Raw genomic sequence first — 18670 nt, 5'->3', positions numbered from 1 at the left:
ACTAGTTTACATGCTAAAACATAATAATCACTCATTCTTACCACTCAATATTTTTATGTTTATAAATAAATAGAAGCTGTGATTTACTTACTGCATTTTCTAGGGTACTTGGAAGAGCTGTCCAATGAGGGTTATATAGCATGCAGTAGTCCTTAGATGGTGAAGGCATGCCATTTCCAGATGCATGCAGGATTGCTTCCTGAGCAGCTGTCTAGGACACAAACAATAATTTTCACAGTGGCAATAATTTGGCTTGCCAAGAACTAAGGATTTTAATAAAGCTATTTATATACAGGTTCGACCACATTTCCTTAAGGGGGAAGGTCGTCCAATAAATTGATTTCTTCTTGTTTGAGGAAATGGTAAAACTGTACATGGTTGCCCAGAACACATTCTTCAAGGAAGATAAGTCACTTTCTTACAGGCCCTTGTTATAAGGGCCATATCCCAGGGAGGAATCTTGTTATGATTTTATAAGTTCAATACTCCCTTTACAGTCTGAAACTTTATTTCCCAATCTCTTATGAGTTATTATTCCATTGTTCATATTCTATAAAAGAAAATTAACTTGAAGTCCCTCAACCTTACTTTCCATATTCTATGAGTAACTGGGGTAAAAAAAAAAAAGGTATCATTATTTCTAAGTGCTATCTTTGGAAGAGAACCAGAGAAACTGGAAATCTCAAGTTTTCAAGTCCCTGCAACTGCCTATTCCAAAAGACCAGTCTAGAGTTTAGAGTGGAAAAAGAAGGTATAGAAACATGTTCTTTCCTTTTGCCTCATTTCTTACTACCTAGGAAAGAGAGACAAGAGGTAAGAAGTGACTAAAAAGAACATCCATTGTACATGGGGTGGGGGGTGGGAGTGGAGCCTATGACATGAAGAAACAGCCTAAGATAACTAGAATACCACTCCACATCCCAATTCCCTTCAAACTTGGATCAGTCCAGATCCTTCCTCTCTCCTCCTTTGAGAAAATCTTACTCTACAACATAAGGGAGAAAAATGATTGTTTGGCAGATAAATATGTTGTACTACTAAGCCTCTGCCACTAAAGCATGCATTAGGTCGAGCTACAAGAAATTGCTGATATTTGATCATTTTTGATCTATAAAATTGTTTATTACATAGAAGTCAACCTAAATGTCTAAGAAGTACAGAAATGCTCTAATCCATGCTCTCCTACCTGAAATCTCCCTTGAACATTCGAGATTAGAAAACTTTCTAGCATACTTGGGACTTTATTAGCTTATGGATCTAAACAAGTATAGGGAATTCTTGAAACATGCCATCAGATTACATAAAGTAATTACATAAGGAATCTACTTCTGGAAAAAAGAAATGTAATTTTCATTCAGCTATATACTTGGTGGCTATGAATGGATTCTGACAGGAGAGGTAAACTGATATGTTAAATTCTTACTGTACACAAACTATTTTTAGGTTGTAAACAAAGTACACAAATTCAACAAAGTATATTTAGGTTATTGTCATACATTTATTTGATTCATTGTCACTATTTTATAAATGATGGCTCTGAGACTCAGAGTAGTTACTAACAACCTACATAAGGTCACACTAACATCATCTACAGTTCTAACTATTGCTTGTAATTCTACAGATAATCATAAGGGTTGATTAGACTTAGGTTAAACATTTTTTAAAGAATACTATGTAAGTGAATTGGGTACTTCTTATTGCACCCAACAAAATGGGTACTTCTTATTTCACCCAACAAAATGGCGCATGATATCAGGATGTCCCGCTATTAGCAATGCTGAGTTTGATTATTTGGTTAACATAGTAACTGCAGGGTTTCTCCAGTGTAAAGTTAAATATTTTTTTCCCCTTGTGATTAGTAAGTAATCTGTAGCACAATGTGAACAGTTCAGCAACTTCTCACCTAGTGTTTTAGCCTCCGTGCCTGAATTTAATTTTACATATTATGTTGGGGGTTGTGAAATGGTGAATGTCAATCCTCTACATTTATTAGCTTGTACTCTTCTTTTTTTTTAATATAAATTTATTTATTTTATTTATTTATTTTTGGCTGCGTTGGGTCTTCATTGCTGCGCGCGGGCTTTCTCTAGTTGCAGCGAGCGGGGGCTACTCTTTGTTGCGGTGCACGGGCTTCTCATTGCAGCGGCTTCTCTTGTTGCAGAGCAGGGGCTCTAGGCACGCAGGCTTCAGGAGTTGTGGCACATGGGCTCTAGAGAACAGGCTCAGTAGTTGTGGCACATGGCCTCAGTAGTTGTGGCTCACAGGCTCAGTAGTTGTGGAGCACGGGCTTAGTTGCTCCATGGCATGTGGGATCCTCCCGGACCAGGGCTCGAACCCGTGTCCCCTGCATTGGCAGGCAGATTCTTAACCACTGCACCACCACAGAAGCCCTTGTACTCTTCTTTTCTAAAAAAAAAGAGCTTTACTCTCTCTCTCTACCACCTTTTGTTTACTATCACTAGAGATTAATTGATTTTTTAAAATTCAATGTAGTGCAATTACAATTATTCGTTTGATGTTCAAATTATCCCACATTTGGCCAATAGAGCCTCTTCCACCTTGTTCTTTGTATCCTTTTGGCAAGACCCCATTAGTCTTTGAGGACTTCCTTGTTTTAGGCTGACTTTATCCTTTACCTGCCATAGATTGGAGCCAGTCATTCTACTAAGCTCCTTTTAGAGAGAACTGTATTTAAATTAGGATTTGGGTTTTAACAATGCACACTGCTGAAGTGGTATAACCTTTACAATAGACAATTGGCAATATCAATCAAACTTTTTTAATACTTATAATTCTCTGATTCATATCCTACAGATGTATTACATAATGCACAAAGATTATACAAAGATAAATGTAGAAGGATATTCACTGCAATATGTTATAGCAAAAACAAAAAACATCTTCCACAGATAAGAATCCATTACATTATGGTATGCATAGTACACAGCTATTAAAAAGAAAGAACTAGAGGACTTCCCAGGTGGTGCAGCGGTTAAGAGTCTGCCTGCCAATGCAGGGGGCACAGGTCTGAGCCCTGGTCTGGAAATATCCCACATGCCGTGGAGCAACTAAGCCCGTGCACCACAACTATTGAGCCTGAGCTCTAGAGCCCGCATGCCACAACTACTGAAGCCCGAGCGCCTAGAGTCCATGCTCCACAGCAAAGAGAAGCCACCGCAATGAGAAGCCCACACACCGCAAAAAAAAGTAGCCCCACTTGCCGCAACTAGAGAAAGCCAGTGAGCAGCAATGAAGACTCAACGCAGCCAAAAATAAATAAATAAATTTATTAAAAAATTTAAAAAAGAAATAACTAGATCTACCTGTAGAAATAGATGTCCATGGTGAGAAAAGCAAGTTCCAGAAAGATATTTATAGTGTTTTCTATTTTTATAAAAATGACCCCCCCTCAAAGCTCCCTATATGTATTTGTACTGTTATGTGAACTTAAAGAATGATGTGGAGAGAGACCAGGCTATTTTTAAAAAAAAGGAGAGGGAAACAAAAGCAAAGATGAGGGTGTAAAAAGATTGGAAGGAGAAAATTAAAAAAGGAAAAAACAATCAAAACAAAAAGGTATGAAGTCCCTCTCCTCTCATCCTGGTTCTCACAGTCACCCCTTAGGGGCTTCTCTTATGTCTTTCCAGATACTATCTATGAATATTTAAGATAGATAGATATTGGGTTGGCCAAAAAGTTCCTTTGGTTTTTAAGTAAAAATAAAAGACACATTTTTTATTTTCACCAATAACTTTATTGAACAATGTATTCACCCTTTTGTTCCACTACCTTCTGCCATTTTTCAGGCAACTTCATAATTCCGTCTTCCCAAAACTTTTTATATTTTTGAGCAAAGAACTGTTCCAGGTGCCTTTTACTGTCTTCCAGGGAATGGAAATGTTTTCCATTAAGAGAATTTTGTAAAGACCAAAATAAATGGAAATCCAAAGGTGCAATGTCTGGTGAATATGGCAGATCAATCAGAACTTCCCAGCCAAGCTGTACAATTTTTGCCTGGTCATCAAAGAAACATGAGGTCTTGTGTTACCCTGATGGAAGATTATGCATCTTCTCTTCACTGATTCTGGACACTTTTCATCAAGTGCTGCTTTCAGTTGGTCTAATTGGGAGAAGTACTTGTTGGGATTAATCATTTGGTTTTCTGGAAAGAGCTCATCATAGAGGACTCCCTTCCAATCCCACCATATACACAACATCACCTTCTTTGGTTGAAGACCGGCCTTTGGTGTGGTTGGTGGTGGTTCATTTCACTTGCCCCACAATCTCATCTATACCACATTATTGTACAGCATTCACTTTTCATCACCCATTACAATTTGTTTTAAAAACAGAAACTTTGTTACGTTTCAGTAGAGAATCCCGTGAGGAAATATGGTCAAGGAGGTTTTTCTCACTTAACTTATGTGGAACCCAAACTTCAAAGTGATTAACATAACCAAGCTATTGCAAATGATTTTCAACGTTTGACTTGGATATTTTGAGTATGTCAGCTATCTCCTGCACGGTATAACGCTGATTGTTCTCAATTAATGTCTCGGTTTGATCGCTATCAACTTCAACTGGTCTACCTGACCATGGAGCATCGTCCAGTGAGAAATCTCCAGCATGAAACTTTGCAAACCACTTTTGACACTTTCTATCAGTCACAGAACCTTCTCCATACACTGCACAACTCTCTTTTTGCGTTTCAGTTGCATTTTTACCTTTCTTGAAATAATAAAGCATAATATGCTGAAAACGTTGCTTTTTTCTTCCATCTTCAATTTAATAATGGCTATACAAAAATTCACCAATTTTGATTTTTTTTTAATGCACGCTGATATGACAGCTGTCACATTACAGTCTAACAAAATTGCTTCGAATGAAGTTAAAGACAACTAAGCCCTACCAGAGCCATCTTATGGAAAAACCGAATGAACCTTTTGGCCAACCCGATAGATAGATAGATCTCAAATATATACATTGTTGTCTGTTTTACACATATGGGATCATACTATATATACTACTGTGTAGCTTTTCTAAAATTTTACTTTTTAAAGTTTATTTCTTTTAAGTATAACCGATTTACAATGTTAGTTTCTACTGTATAGCAAAGTGATTCGGTCATATATATATTCTTTTCCATTATGGTTTATTACAGGATATTGAATATAGTTCCCTGTGCTATACAATAGGACCTTGTAGTCCATCCTATATATAATAGTTTGCATCTGCTAATCACAAACTCCCAATCTTTCCCTCCCCCACGCCCCTCCCCCTTGGCAACCACAAGTCTGTTCTCTATGTCTGTGAGTCTGTTTCTGTTTCATAGATAAGTTCGTGTCATATTTTAGATTCCACATGTAAGTGATATCATATGGTATTTGTCTCTTTCTGACTTACTTCACTTAGTACGATAATCTCTAGGTCCGTCCATGTTGCTGCAAATGGCATTATTTCATTCTTTTTTACGGCTGAGTAGTATTCCATTATATATATGTACCACATCTTCTTTATCCATTCATCTGTCGATGGACATTTAGGCTGCTTCTATGTCTCTGCTACTGTAAATAGTGCTGCTATGAACACTGGGGTGCATGTATCTTCTTGAATTATAGTTTTCTCTGGATATACGCCCAGGAGTGGAATTGCAGGATCATATGGCAACTCTATTTTTAGCTTTCTGAGGAACCTCCATACTGTTTTCCATAGTGGCTGCATCAATTTACATTCCCACCAACAGTGTAGGAGGGTTTACTTTTCTCCACACCCTCTCCAGTACTTGTTATTTGTAGACTTTTCAATGCTGGCCATTCTGACTGGTGTGAGGTGGTACCTCATCATAGTTTTTTTTTTTTTTTGCGGTACATGGGCCTCTCACTGTTGTGGCCTCTCCCGTTGCAGAGCACAGGCTCTGGACGTGCAGGCTCAGCGGCCATGGCTCACGGGCCCAGCCACTCTGCGGCATGTGGGATCTTCCCGGACCGGGGCACGAACCTGTGTCCCCTGCATCGGCAGGCGGACTCTCAACCACTGCGCCACCAGGGAAGCCCATAATTATAGTTTTGATTTGTATTTCTCTAATAATTAGCGATGTTGAACATCTTTTCATGTGCCTGTTGGCCATCTGTATGTCTTTTTGTTTTGTTTTTGTTTTGTTTTTTGCAGTACGGGGGCCTCTCACTATTGTGGCCTCTCCTGTTGCGCAGCACAGGCTCCGGACGCGCAGGCTCAGCGGCCATGGCTCACAGGCCCAGCCGCTCCGCGGCATGTGGGATCTTCCCGGACCGGGGCGCAAGCCCGTGTCCTCTGCATCGGCAGGCGGATTTTCAACCACTACGCCACCAGGGAAGCCCTGTCTTTTTGGAGAAATGTCTATTTAGCTCATTTGCCCATTTTTCAATTGGGTTGTTCTTTTGTTGTTGCCTTGTATGAGCTGTTTGAATATTTTGGAAATTAAGCCCTTGTGGGTTGCCTCATTTGCAAATACTTTCTCCCAGTCTGTAGGTTTGTCTTTTCATTTTGTTTATGATTTCCTTTGCTGTACAAAAGCTTGTAAGTTTGTTTAGGTCTCATTTGTTTATTTTTGTTTTTATTTCTATTGCCCTGGGAGACTGACCAAAGAAAACACTGGTATGATTTATGTCAGAGAATGTTTTGCCTACGTTCTCTTCTAAAGAGTATTATGGTGTCATGTCTTATATTTAAGTCTTTAAGCCATAAAATTTAAATTTTATATGTTAGATTTTCCATATTGATACATATACACTATCTCCTTTTACACAACTGTATAATAGTCAGTGTTACTTTTATAATTACAAAAGCTAAGGGATTTTTAAAAAAGCTTAAAAGTACAAGGAAGTACAAAGATATCCAACTATGAGTAACATTTATTGCTATAGACAGATTACAGTCTTTTCTATGGTGGTAGAAAATTTATCATTGATATAAGCAAAATTCATTGATATGGGAATTACTGAGGCAAAACACAAATTTTAGTGGAAGATTAGTATGAGAGAGGAAAGTATAACCATACATAATTGTAGAATAGTTCGTATTGGATGTGCAACATGCAGCAAATTTCATGAGTAAGCTAACATATCCAAATAACTTAAGCATTTCCACTACATTTTAACATCTTAGTAAAATTTCTCATAGAGATTATATAGCTTTGAAAATTCAGTTTATCAACAATAGATATCGTATGTTCTGGAATTAGAGACCTGGGACAGAATGGCAGTTTCACCATTTATTGGCTATGTTACAAGTCATTTAAATTGTTTAAGTGTCAACATCTTGGTTTTTCTGTTTTTTGTTTTTGGCCCCGCCTCGAGGCTTGCGGGATCTTAGTTCCCCAACCAGGAATTAAACCTGGGCCCTGGCAGTAAAAGCTCGGAGTCCTAACCACTGGACCTCCAGGGGATTCCCTCCTCAGCTTTGAGATGACAAAAAATGTCCAGACCTCACAGAGCTGTCATGATGATTAAGTCAGATGATGCAAATGTTTACACATATTAAGCTCTTAATAAATGGTAACTATTATTATTAATAATGCATCTAGCACCTTGCCAAGTACTTGCATCATGGAAAAGAAATACAAGATGATTAGTGGTTGCTTAGGGTTTGGTAGGATGTGGGGATGGGGATGATAGCTACAGAATATGAGGTTTCTTTTTTTTAAATAGACTTTATGTTTTAGATCACCTTTAGGGTCACAGCAAAACTGAGCATGAAGTACAGTGTTCCTACATATTCCCTTACCACACACACGCATAGCCTCCCTCCAACCTCCATTATTAACATATGTTAGCATCTATGAACCTACAGTGACAATTCATTACCACCCAAAGTCCACAGTTTACATTTAGGGTTTCTCCTGGTGTTTTACATTCTATAGGTTTTGACAAATATGTAATGACATGTATACACCATTACAGTATCATATGGAACATGAAGTAGTTTTATTGCCCTAAAAATCCTCTGTGCTCTAGCTATTTGGTTTCTTTTTGAGGTGATGTAGATGTTTTAAAATTGACGATAGTAACGGTTGTACATATCTGTGAATATACTAAAAGCCACTGAATTGTACACTTTAAATGGGTGAATTTTATGGTATATGTAATATATCTCAATAAAGCTGCCCCCACCAAGAAACACTAAACAAGAAATTATAGTCTTCCTGAAAAAGACAATCACAAACAGAATGTGATTTAAGTCAGTCTCTAGTAAAAGCTTTAGTAGTTCTTAGGGTGTTGGAAATGCAAATTCTTGGACCCTATTCCAGACCTACTGAATCAGAAACTCTGAGAAGTTTATTTTTAACAAGGCCTTATGGAGATTTTGATGCTTGTTAAGGTGTGAGTACTATAGCTATAGGAGCAGTGCTTCTCAAGATTTAACGTGCATACAAATCACTTAGTGATCATATTAAAATGGAGATTTTGATTCAGTTGGCCTGGGTGGAATGTGGGATTCTGCATGTCTAACAAGCTCCCAGGGGATCCTGCTGCTGCTGCTCTATGGGCCCAAACTTGAGCAGCAAAAGCTATACAGGAACAAGAGCACAGTCATCCCTCGGTATCTGAGGGAGACTGGTTCCAGGACAGATAACAAAATCCAGGTATGCTCAAATCCCGTAGATTTGATTCCACACAAATTCAACAAACTGTAGATCATAAACAAAGTATATGTATTGAAAAAAACCCAAGTATAAGTGGACCTGCGCAGTTTAAACCCATGTTGTTCAAGGGCCAGTTAGGTTGGGAAGCACAGAGGCCTGAAGCTCAAGTGTCCCTTCAAACATTACAAGTACCAAATCAGGAGAGACTTGTGGTCTACCCATGCTAGTATTAGATCATCTGACAAAGACCCTATGGTGGAAGGACAGGATATCTTCCTTTACATTTTTCAAGTTAGAAACATGCTTCAAGACATCTGAATTTTCCTTTGTAATCAACTGTGGTCTGTTCTTCTATGACTTTACTCAACCCTTAAAAAATATCTGTTTATATTTTCAACCAATAATGAAAATATTCTCTTAGTAAAAAGCTTAGTATCAAGAGCTTGAAGGGATTTAGGGATAATATAATCTAGTCCCTTCATTTCACAGCTCAAACAGGTCCAAAATGATCAAAATGAAGTCTCAGGGGCCAGATTAGAATTGAGCTCTCTAAAACCCAGACCAGCAGTCTTTCAGCTCTGCTATCACTTCAAGTTCCCTTATGCAGCTAGATCCGCCAGCACCCCTTAGTACCCAATCATCACCCTCCAGTTTTAATATTGGTCATATATATCTCTGCATTAGCTGTTAACTCCCTCTCTGCTGTGATTCTGGGCATGGGTCTCCTACCACCACTCAAATTCCTCTAATACCCAATTAGTTCCTTCCACACCCTAAACATCCCAAACTCTAACTCCTTTCCTTATACTCTTCCAAGTACCCCCACTTCTAGGACTCTAGAGTTTCATGGAATTCCCTTCCTATGACAAGTGCTCCTTACTGCTCACCCCAAATCCTGCCTCTTAATGGCAGTTCCTACAACCACTGGCGGTGGAATCAAGTGTTCTTCATGGTCATCAAATCATCAACCTCACACCCGTGTCTTTATATTCCGCATCTTGCTTGATCCTCACATGCAAGGGAAGCAAGTTTACTAGCCCACAGTGTGAAGTAGTACTTCCTGTTTTTCTGATTCAAATATACCTCACATAAAAATTCATCGGATGCCTGTTGTTTGTGAACATTTCCAAATTTACTTTACCCAGATCACTTGACTTCAGTCTTATTCCATATCATCTTTTTAAATCCATGTTTAAGTCTATCTTAATGTCAGAGTCCCCTATTCTTTTGATCATTTTTCTCCTAAATACTTTTTGGTATGATAAGTGCCAAATGATAACTCGAAGTCTAAAAACACCTCAACTGTAATGGAGTACACTATACTCACATCCTTGCAGGTGTCCTATTTCCTCATTTTCCCAAACCAATCAGACCTTAAACCATGCGACATATATAAGGAGCTGTATTTCATCAGTGTACTTACACTGAGTCAGTGTTGCACTGACCTTCACGTCCCTGTCTCTTGAGGCTATATCTATGCTTTATACTCCAGTCTCTTGGTAGTCCCAAGCATGGGCATTTGTATTCCTGGCCTCTGTTCAAACCGCCTCCTAATGCTGACTCACCAGCCCAATATTAACCTAGGAAACAGGCCTTTCTACTCTTGTCCAAGCTAATAGCACAGTTCGATTCTTCTGTGACTTTGTTTCACAGGTTTAGTTTGCCTTCTACTCTTCTTTCTCCTTCAAAAGGTATCTACCAGCATTGGATCTACTTTCCAAATTTAAGTCTTCACACATTCCTTTTGAAAATAAAAACTATTTAGCTAAAAATTTATCTAATATACTACCCCCTACCCTGAATCCACGCCATACTTTGGGTCTGCCAGGACTCTGTATCTTGGCCCATTTTCACCTGATCACGATGGAGCTCTAACTAATACAACGCTAACTTTTACCCATGTATATATTTAATTCCCTTTAAAAGCCTTAAAAGATTAGTCAAGCACGGTTCTTCTTTTTTCTTAGAGATTATGGTGAGTAATCTGGGCAACAATTTCTTACCCTTTATTATAGATCAGTGCTTCTTGAATTTAATGTTCTGTTAAAATCAGATTCTGATCCAGCAGGTCTTAGGAGGAGCCCATGATTATACATTTCTAACAAGCTTCCAAGTGATGCTCTGATGTTGGTCTGCAGAGTACATGGTTATAGACTTCATCGTGAATAGCAGTGAAACTCATCGGATTTCCAGACTTTACTGGGGTTCTCCTAGGAATTTTCTTAAGAGGTGAAAGTCACACTGTACCTGCAGTATGCTGGTATAGCCAACGTTCATGTATTGGCCAGCAGTTCCCCCATTTCACCCATAAGTTCACTCAAAACTCTTCAGCATTTGTATCACTGGGTCCCAGCTTCCCCCCCAACCTCCACAGTCTGTCAATTAAACATGGTTCACATTATTCGTATTGTTATCCATTAGATATACTTAATCCTTTGGTTTCAAGAAACAATGTGTGAATATGATGAACTCTCTCTCCAATTAACCCCCCCTACAATCTTTCTTCATAAAATCTACAAATTAAACTACTCCCCTATCTTTAGATACCGAATATGAGGGCTGGGGGTTTGGGGCAAGTTTTGCTAATAAACAGAATTTATTTAAAATGAGAACTAGCAATTAAAAAAATCTTTATTTCTAAACCAGAAGATAAAAAGTTAAAATGTAATCACTGAGTGCTAAATGCCAAAGAGTAATAGTCATCTACCCATTACCCTTATATCATAGCAATGTAGGAGGTATCCTTTTCTTTACAAACATCTTTCTCTTTACACAGACTGAGTTTTAAGTCAATAGCAATACATTAAGAGTTGAAAACAGCCTCTACAGGAAAGGCAGAATTGGGGTTATATGTCTGAATGACACATGTTCCAAAGCCAGGTCTAAATAACTTCCTGATTCACTATTCACTATTATATTTTCTATGCCTCTTTCCTCACTAATAAGTTATATAATCAAGACAATCTATGTTCTTTCTACTCCTACTTCCAATATTCAAGGTTTATGGAAACCATGCACTGAAACTGACTAGACTCAGACCCTCAGAGATTAAGTGAAATCTTAATTACTTAATTAGTGGCTCAGTGGGAGCTAGGGCACCAAACAGGGATTTATAGAGAATCAGAGGAGTTTGTGGGACATGGGGAAAGTAGATTCCCAGGATCATACCTTACACTTGGAGAATCTGGGGGCATGTAACAGGCTAAGATGTACTCAGGTGGAGGGAAGAGACAAGGTAACCATTCATTCATTCAGTACTCTGCAAACTATGAGGTGCTAAGGGAGACAGCACAGAATGAGTCAGGTAGCTTCTCCTTCTACCTAGATCCAGCCTTTTCCCTGGGTTTCCTTAAGTAATCTTACTACTTAACTATTATAGAATTTACGATTTACACTAGAATTCATAAACTCAAATGCCTAAAAGGTCAGGCGGGTAAATCAGAGTTGATTTAAGACCATAGGACATGGTAACATTTGGCAAATTCTGGCCTAAAGGCAATAAAATTTTTGAAAACAAATTTAGTATCTTGGGGTAAGAGTCCATACCTGGAGACTTTATGGTCTAGAGTTCTGTAAACAGATCCAATTTCAGGTAAATTTTTAACAAAGACAAATTATTAAATATATAATAAACATGACTTCTATCTTTAAACCTTTTTTTCATGAAAATAAATTCACAAATTTATCCAATCAGTCTTGTGATCTATTTTTGATCCCTTCCCCCAAAAAAAACCCAGTTAGTGGAAAAGTACAAACAAATGTCTAGAAACTCTGGGTTCTAGTCCTCTTTTTCATGACTTTCTATCTGGTCTAGGACAAACTGTAATCTTCCTGAAACTTCTCTCAGGATCATTTTGAGATTCTAAGGAGATGTATGTTTAGGTGTTGTATTTTGGGAAGGAGATAACACAGCAATTAGTGACTTAAAAATTGGACAATGGGATGCAGAATCCACAGAGACAGCTCTGATTGTGAAGAATCTGACAGTTAAAGGAGGAATGTGACATAACCATTATGTCTAAGCTTGGGCTTAGACATGTACCACAGACTAGGTGGTTTAAACAATAGAAATTTATTTTTCACAGCCTGGAGCCTAGAAGTTTCAATGTGCCAGCATGGTCCAGTTCTGGTAAGGGCTCTCTTCCTGGCTTGTAGATGGCCACCTTTTCACTGTGTCCTCACATGGTTGTGGGGGGTGGGGGGAGAGAGAGCAAGGCAATAATCCCATTGTAAGGGCCCCACCCTGATAACCTCATCTAAACCTAATTATCCTCAAAGGCCCAATCAATCTCCAAGTACCATCACACTGGGAGTTAGGGCTTCAACATGAGAATTTAGAGGCACACAATTCAGTCCACAGCATTTCTCCCCTGGCTCCCAAAATTCATATCCTTCTCACATGCAAAATATTTATATTCATTCCATCCCACAGCCCTAAAAGTCTTAATTCATTCCAGCGTCAACTCTAAAAAGTCCAAAAGCTCATCTAAATATCATCTAAATCTGATATGGGTGAGACGCAAGATTCTTCATGAGGTAAGATTCCTCTCCAGCTGTGAACCTATAAGATCAGACAAGTTATGTGCTTCCAAAATATAATGGTGGGACAGGTATAGGATAGACATTCCCATTCCAAAAGAAGAAATCAGAAGGAAGAAAGGGATGAGGGGACCCAAGGAAGTCCAAAACCTAGTAAGACATAGATCTTAAGGCTCAAGAAGTATCCTTTTTGGCTCTATGTCCCACTTTCCAGGCCCACTGGGGAGGAAGTGTCACCCCCATGGCTCTGTGGGGTAGCCTTTGGCTCTGTGGGATACCACCCCCAAGGCTCCTGGTAGAGGCCAAAAGGCTCGTTGAAACTGAAGTTGTGGCCCTGATGATCTCTGAATCACCTTTGGGGGTCATTTCTCCCTCTTCTTGAAGAATAATGCACGTTCACAGCCAAATAGCTCTATCATCCCATCCTGTCAGATCCAAAAGGTCCAACAGCCTTTCTTCATTTCATCCTGTCTCCTTCCCCCGGGGTTAAAAGTGGCAGTGTTTTTGCTCATAGAATCCCATAAGCTACTTATCAAGTGATTGTTCAGCCATACTCTTAGCGTTCTTTCCAGAACAAACTTTCTCTTTTTTTTTTTTTTTTGCAACATGGATAGGCTGAGAATTTTCCAAATCTTCAAATTCTGGTTCCTTTTAGCTTAACAATTCCTTCTTCAATTCCTCTCTCCCCTTTGCTTTTCACTAAAAGCAGTTACTTCCCCCAGAGTTAAAAGTGGCAGTGTTTTTGCTCACAGAATCCCATAAGCTACTTATCAAGTGATTGTTCAGCCACACTCTTAGCGTTCTTTCCAGAACAAACTTTCTCTTTTTTTTTTTTTTTTGCAACATGGATAGGCTGAGAATTTTCCAAATCTTCAAATTCTGGTTCCTTTTTGCTTAACAATTCCTTCTTCAATTCCTCTCTCCCGTTTGCATTTCACTAAAAGCAGTTAGAAAGAACCAAGCTGCTCCACCAACGCTTTGCTTAGAAATCTCCTCAGCTAAATATTTGACTTCACTGCTTACAATCCTTCCACACAACACTAGAACATAGTTCAGCCAAGCTCTTTACCATTTTATGCCAAGAATTGCCTTTCCTCTAGTTTCCAATAAAATGTTCCTCATCTCCATCTGCGTTCTCACCAGAATCACCTTTAATGTTCATATTTCTAGCCTCTACCCATTACCCAGTTACAAAGCTGCTTCCACATGTTTAGGTATTTGTTACCACAGAACCCCACTCCTGGTACCAAAATCTTAGTCAGCTTGGGCTGCCATAAGAAAATATGATAGGGAGAGGGAGAGGGGCAGGGAGAGCAAGCTCTCTGCTGTCTTTTCTCATAAGGGCACCAATCCCATCACAAGGGACCTACTCTCTGACCTCATCTAAACCTAATTATCAATATCTCCCAAAGGCCCCATCTCCAAATACCATCAATACTGGGGGTTAGTGCTTCAAGATATGGATTTTGGGAGGACACGATTCAGTCTATAGTACAGTAGCACAGCATGTCTCTGATAGGTTGGGTAGCAGAACACAACTAGTTTCCCCAGGAGGTTGAGGGAGGAGGGCAGAAGAGAAGGAATTAAAGAAGACTCTTTGAGTTGGTGTAGTATCCAAAGGAATGCAGATTTCAGTAAGAGATTTTTCTGTTGGGGATTCTGATTACCACTTCATTTTCATAAGCTCAAGATGTGGCTATATGACACTTTGAATTCTTGGAAGTAATGAAAACATGAATACAACTTTTATAAAAAACATTATGAGAAAGACTCAGGATTCTTCAGAGAACTTTGAAGCAATTTTAGAAAACAGATCCAGGCTAAATTTCACTCATTCTCTTTGAAACAGAACCCTGTGACTGGACCCAAATAACACTAAAATAAAGGTCTAACAGTTGGGGCTAGCGGTGGGAGTTGAACTAGGGAAGGACAAGTGTGATATGGAAATATGGCAAAGCCAAGAGAGAATTAATTACCTGCCGGGCACTCTTTTCATGTCTAGACTTAAATGTTTAATGGGTTTAGAAGTCATTAAAACAGCCAGATGTGCTGTAGCTTGTGTTCAAGATACACGGTAAGGTCACTCTGATGTGCTGAGGACAAACAGAGTAGGGTAGGCTACATGATGTTGAAGGGGCTTTCCAATGCTAAATACTCTGCCTCTTCTACAAGGATGTGACACTTTCTGGAGATGAAATGCTGCTTCTAGATGAGGATGATGACCCTTTTTGTTTTTTAATATTTGGCTGCATTGGGTCTTCGTTGCTGCACGTGGGCTTTCTCTAGTTGTGGTGAGTGGGGGCTACTCTTCGTTGCGGTGTGAGGGTTTCTCATTGCAGTGGTTTCTCTTGTTGCAGAGCATGGGCTCTAGGTGCACAGGCTTCAGTAGTTGCAGCACACGGGCTCAGTAGTTGTGGCTCACAGGCTCTAGAGTGCAGGCTCAGTAGTTGTGGTGCACAGGTTTAGTTGCTCTGCGGCATGTGGGATCTTCCCAGGCCAGGGCTCGAATCCTTGTCCCCTGCACTGGCAGGCGGATTCTTAACCACTACGCCACCAGGGAAGCCCATGATGACCTTTTTCTAACATGACCAAGGGGAAAGAGGCTCAGTAGGGCCAGCTTCCAGAGACCAGAAAGAAGAAATGAAATGATTAAGCTGGCATCATTCATTCAAGTGAACCCAGAGAGGTCACCTAGGGCTGTAAGAGTAGGGAAGAGGAGTAAACAGGGCTTCAGGGAGAAAATGGTTAAAATAATAAAAAACTTAAAATAGTGGAGGAAAGGAACTAGGTATCTAGTAAACAGAAGGAAAGAGAGAGCTCCTGTTGAGAAAAAGGATACCAGATTTATTTGAGTTCCTCAGAAAAGGAAAGGAATGAGAAAGAGACCCTTTCAGGAATTTAAAGGAAGAAAGAGTGGAGAAGAAAAAAATCCACTGAGAAATCACTAAGAAATAGAACATCAATAATACTAGTTAGCACTGAAAAAGATCTTCCCAATTTCGAAACATCTTGTCAGTGTATTCACAGTTACCAGCGCAGCTCCTGGCATATAAGAGATAACACACTAAATATTTGTGGATTGAAAGAATGTTACTGAGTCCTCATAACAACCCCACAACCGGGGAATATAGAACTCAAGATCAACATGGTGAAATATGACAAAATATATATGTGCAATATAAAAAGAATAAAATCTAGAATATGGGAGAGACACTCTAGCTACAATTTAGAACACGGACAAACTTTAGACTTGTGAAGCACTTGAAATTACATGAAAATTTTGCTTCCATTTTTCTAGTGAGAGGCTTCAGAGCTTTTCTTAAGAATTTCAATATGAGTTTATGAGCAATTGATGTATTATTAGGTTAATTATTAATCTGTGTTGAGAAAGGACAGGTGGGAATTTATACACACATGTATATATTCTTAGAATTAGCTTAAGAAGTTCAAATGAAAATGGGTGCAAAAACACTCAAAAAATTTCATACCTAGGTTATAGTTTTATGTGTATTTACATATTACCTGAATTATCTTTTGGACACGTCTGAACAAGGTAAACAACACCTCAAAGATTCAGACCAATACTGCCACTTTGCTATTCTCTTTATATCCTACTCCTCCCCCCGACCCACCTCAAGCAATTTTTAGATACATTCTTCCTAATGCTGCCTAGCAAAGTTAGGAATACAACGAAGGCACTTAACCACTTCAGGCTTTGAGTTTGGTTTCTCAATAAATGTTAAAAACACTTTCATATTGAATATATTCACTGGTAGTAATCCTTTAAACTGGAGAGTAAGCAAAATATACTCTTTCAGAGAAGTTACACATTCTAATGGAAAGAACTAGACAGGCATACACCACCATACCAATTCTGTATAAAGCTCATAAAAGTTTCCAACCTGAAACTCCCTAAGTGAAATTTACAAGAAACAAACTGAAACACTGAACACTGGCGTCCTTACCACCCATTCACTGAAGCTTCTGCTTGGTGTTGAATTTTAAGACATTATTACTTTTCTCTAATTACGAAAACAAACTTGTGTACACATATTTGTTACTGTTACTTAATCGGCTCTCCTCCCCTTTAAACTAGGCAGAGAATTGAAACCCACTAAAACCCACTATAAGAATTACACTTTGGTGTGTTCTTTAAAAAATTATTTTAAATTATTACTGTTACCAGAAAGCCCCAGAATGGAATCAAATGAGCCCTAAGGCGAAGCAGAAACTACAGAGGAGGAAGAAAAAAATCTGTATGAGAGCAATTAAACTAAAGCGCAGTCCTTGAACCGCTAAACTTTGATCCAGGAATCGGGTATACGTTTGTTTCCTTCTTTCAGAGTTGGGGTTGGGGGAGTGCGGGTTAAGCAGCGGTAAGAAAAGCTGGACAATAAAATTCAGAGGTCAATTCAAAACGCCTGGAACAGTGAAACTATAGAGGAGAAGCACCAAAGTCCAAGTCGTATTAAGGGCTCGGCAGGTAGCTTTCTCGGGGGTAGGTACCGGGACTTCAAAGGACGGGAATGGGGGCTGGACCGAAAGGGAGTAGTGGGACAGGGATGGGGATGAAATAAAAAACCCAGAGCAGGCCGCGTAGGCGCGGGAGAGGGCAGGCCGGCAGGGAGCCCGTGGGGGGGTGGGGGGGTGGGGGGGAGGCGGCGGCGGCGGCGGCGGAGGCGGAGGAGGAGGAGGAGGAGGAGGAGGAGGAGGAGGGTGGGGGGCCCCGGCCCCGCCCCGGGGAGGCCCGAGCGCCCGCCCGTCCCCCTTACCAGAGGGAGCAGGAAGCCCCACAGCAGGGCGGCGGCGGCGGGGGTCAGCGGTTGCTGCAGCCCCATCAGACTGCCTGGTGAGCGCCCGGCGGCGCGGCGCGAGGCGGGGCGGGCTCCGGATCCCCTCGCGGCGCTGCTTCGGTGGCTGGGCCGGACAGGGTCGGGCGGCGGGGTTGGGCTGGGGCCGCCGCGGCTGCTGGAGCCGCCACTGCAGCACCGACTTCCTCTTCCGGCCCCGCCCGGAGGCCGCGGAAACCCCCACGGGGCACTTGGACGCCGGGTCCGCGCGCGCCGCCCGCCGGGCTCTCTCAGGCTCCCGGCGCTGGCGGGCACCGGCAGCGGGTCTGGGCGTGTCTCTTTCCAGCTTCGTGACCTGAACTGTTTCCTGGTCCGGGCAGGCGAAGGGACTTTTTCAAGGCCTCCTTCTTCCTAGAATCGGCGGAGCGCCTGTTCCGTTCCCCACCAACTACCCAGGTGCTCGAGCCAAAAACCTACATGCTCTGAGTCTTAATTCACCAGCTCATCAACAGTCCTAGGCTCTCTCACACGTATGTCCCCAAAACGCCCACATTGTCCTAAACCGCAATGACGACCCCCAGACCACCGTTGCTTCTCTCCTCCAAACTGGTTTCCGTTTCCACTCCCCACAGCCCATTATCCACACAGCTGTCCTGGAGAGATCTTTTTGAAAATGTAAATCAGATCATGTCACTCCCAACCACACTTAGAATAAAATCAA

At 40.5% G+C, this 18670-nt stretch overlaps 1 protein-coding gene across 2 annotated transcripts in view; it reads right to left on the bottom strand.

Moving 5' to 3' along the window:
- SPPL2A (signal peptide peptidase like 2A) overlaps positions 1–18182 on the bottom strand; it is a 49024-nt gene extending 30842 nt beyond the window's left edge. Inside the window, exons 1-2 of one of the 2 annotated variants that reach the window (XM_082616890.1) lie at positions 17932–18182; positions 92–211 (exon numbers count right to left, since the gene is read on the bottom strand). In XM_082616890.1, coding sequence (XP_082473016.1) covers positions 92–211; positions 17932–17997 — 186 coding nt within the window. In that variant the 5' untranslated portion in view covers positions 17998–18182. The remainder of the gene's footprint in view (positions 1–91; positions 212–17931) is intronic. The other variant, XM_082616891.1, reaches the window with a different exon arrangement.
- Positions 18183–18670: the final 488 nt, after the last annotated feature.

This window comes from Mesoplodon mirus (assembly GCF_964341445.2).
Source record: "Mesoplodon mirus genome assembly, chromosome: 4".
Taxonomy (NCBI): Eukaryota; Metazoa; Chordata; class Mammalia; order Artiodactyla; family Ziphiidae; genus Mesoplodon; species Mesoplodon mirus.
The sequence above is the reverse complement of the archived record's forward strand: the minus strand, read 5'-3'. Positions and strand labels throughout refer to the sequence as shown.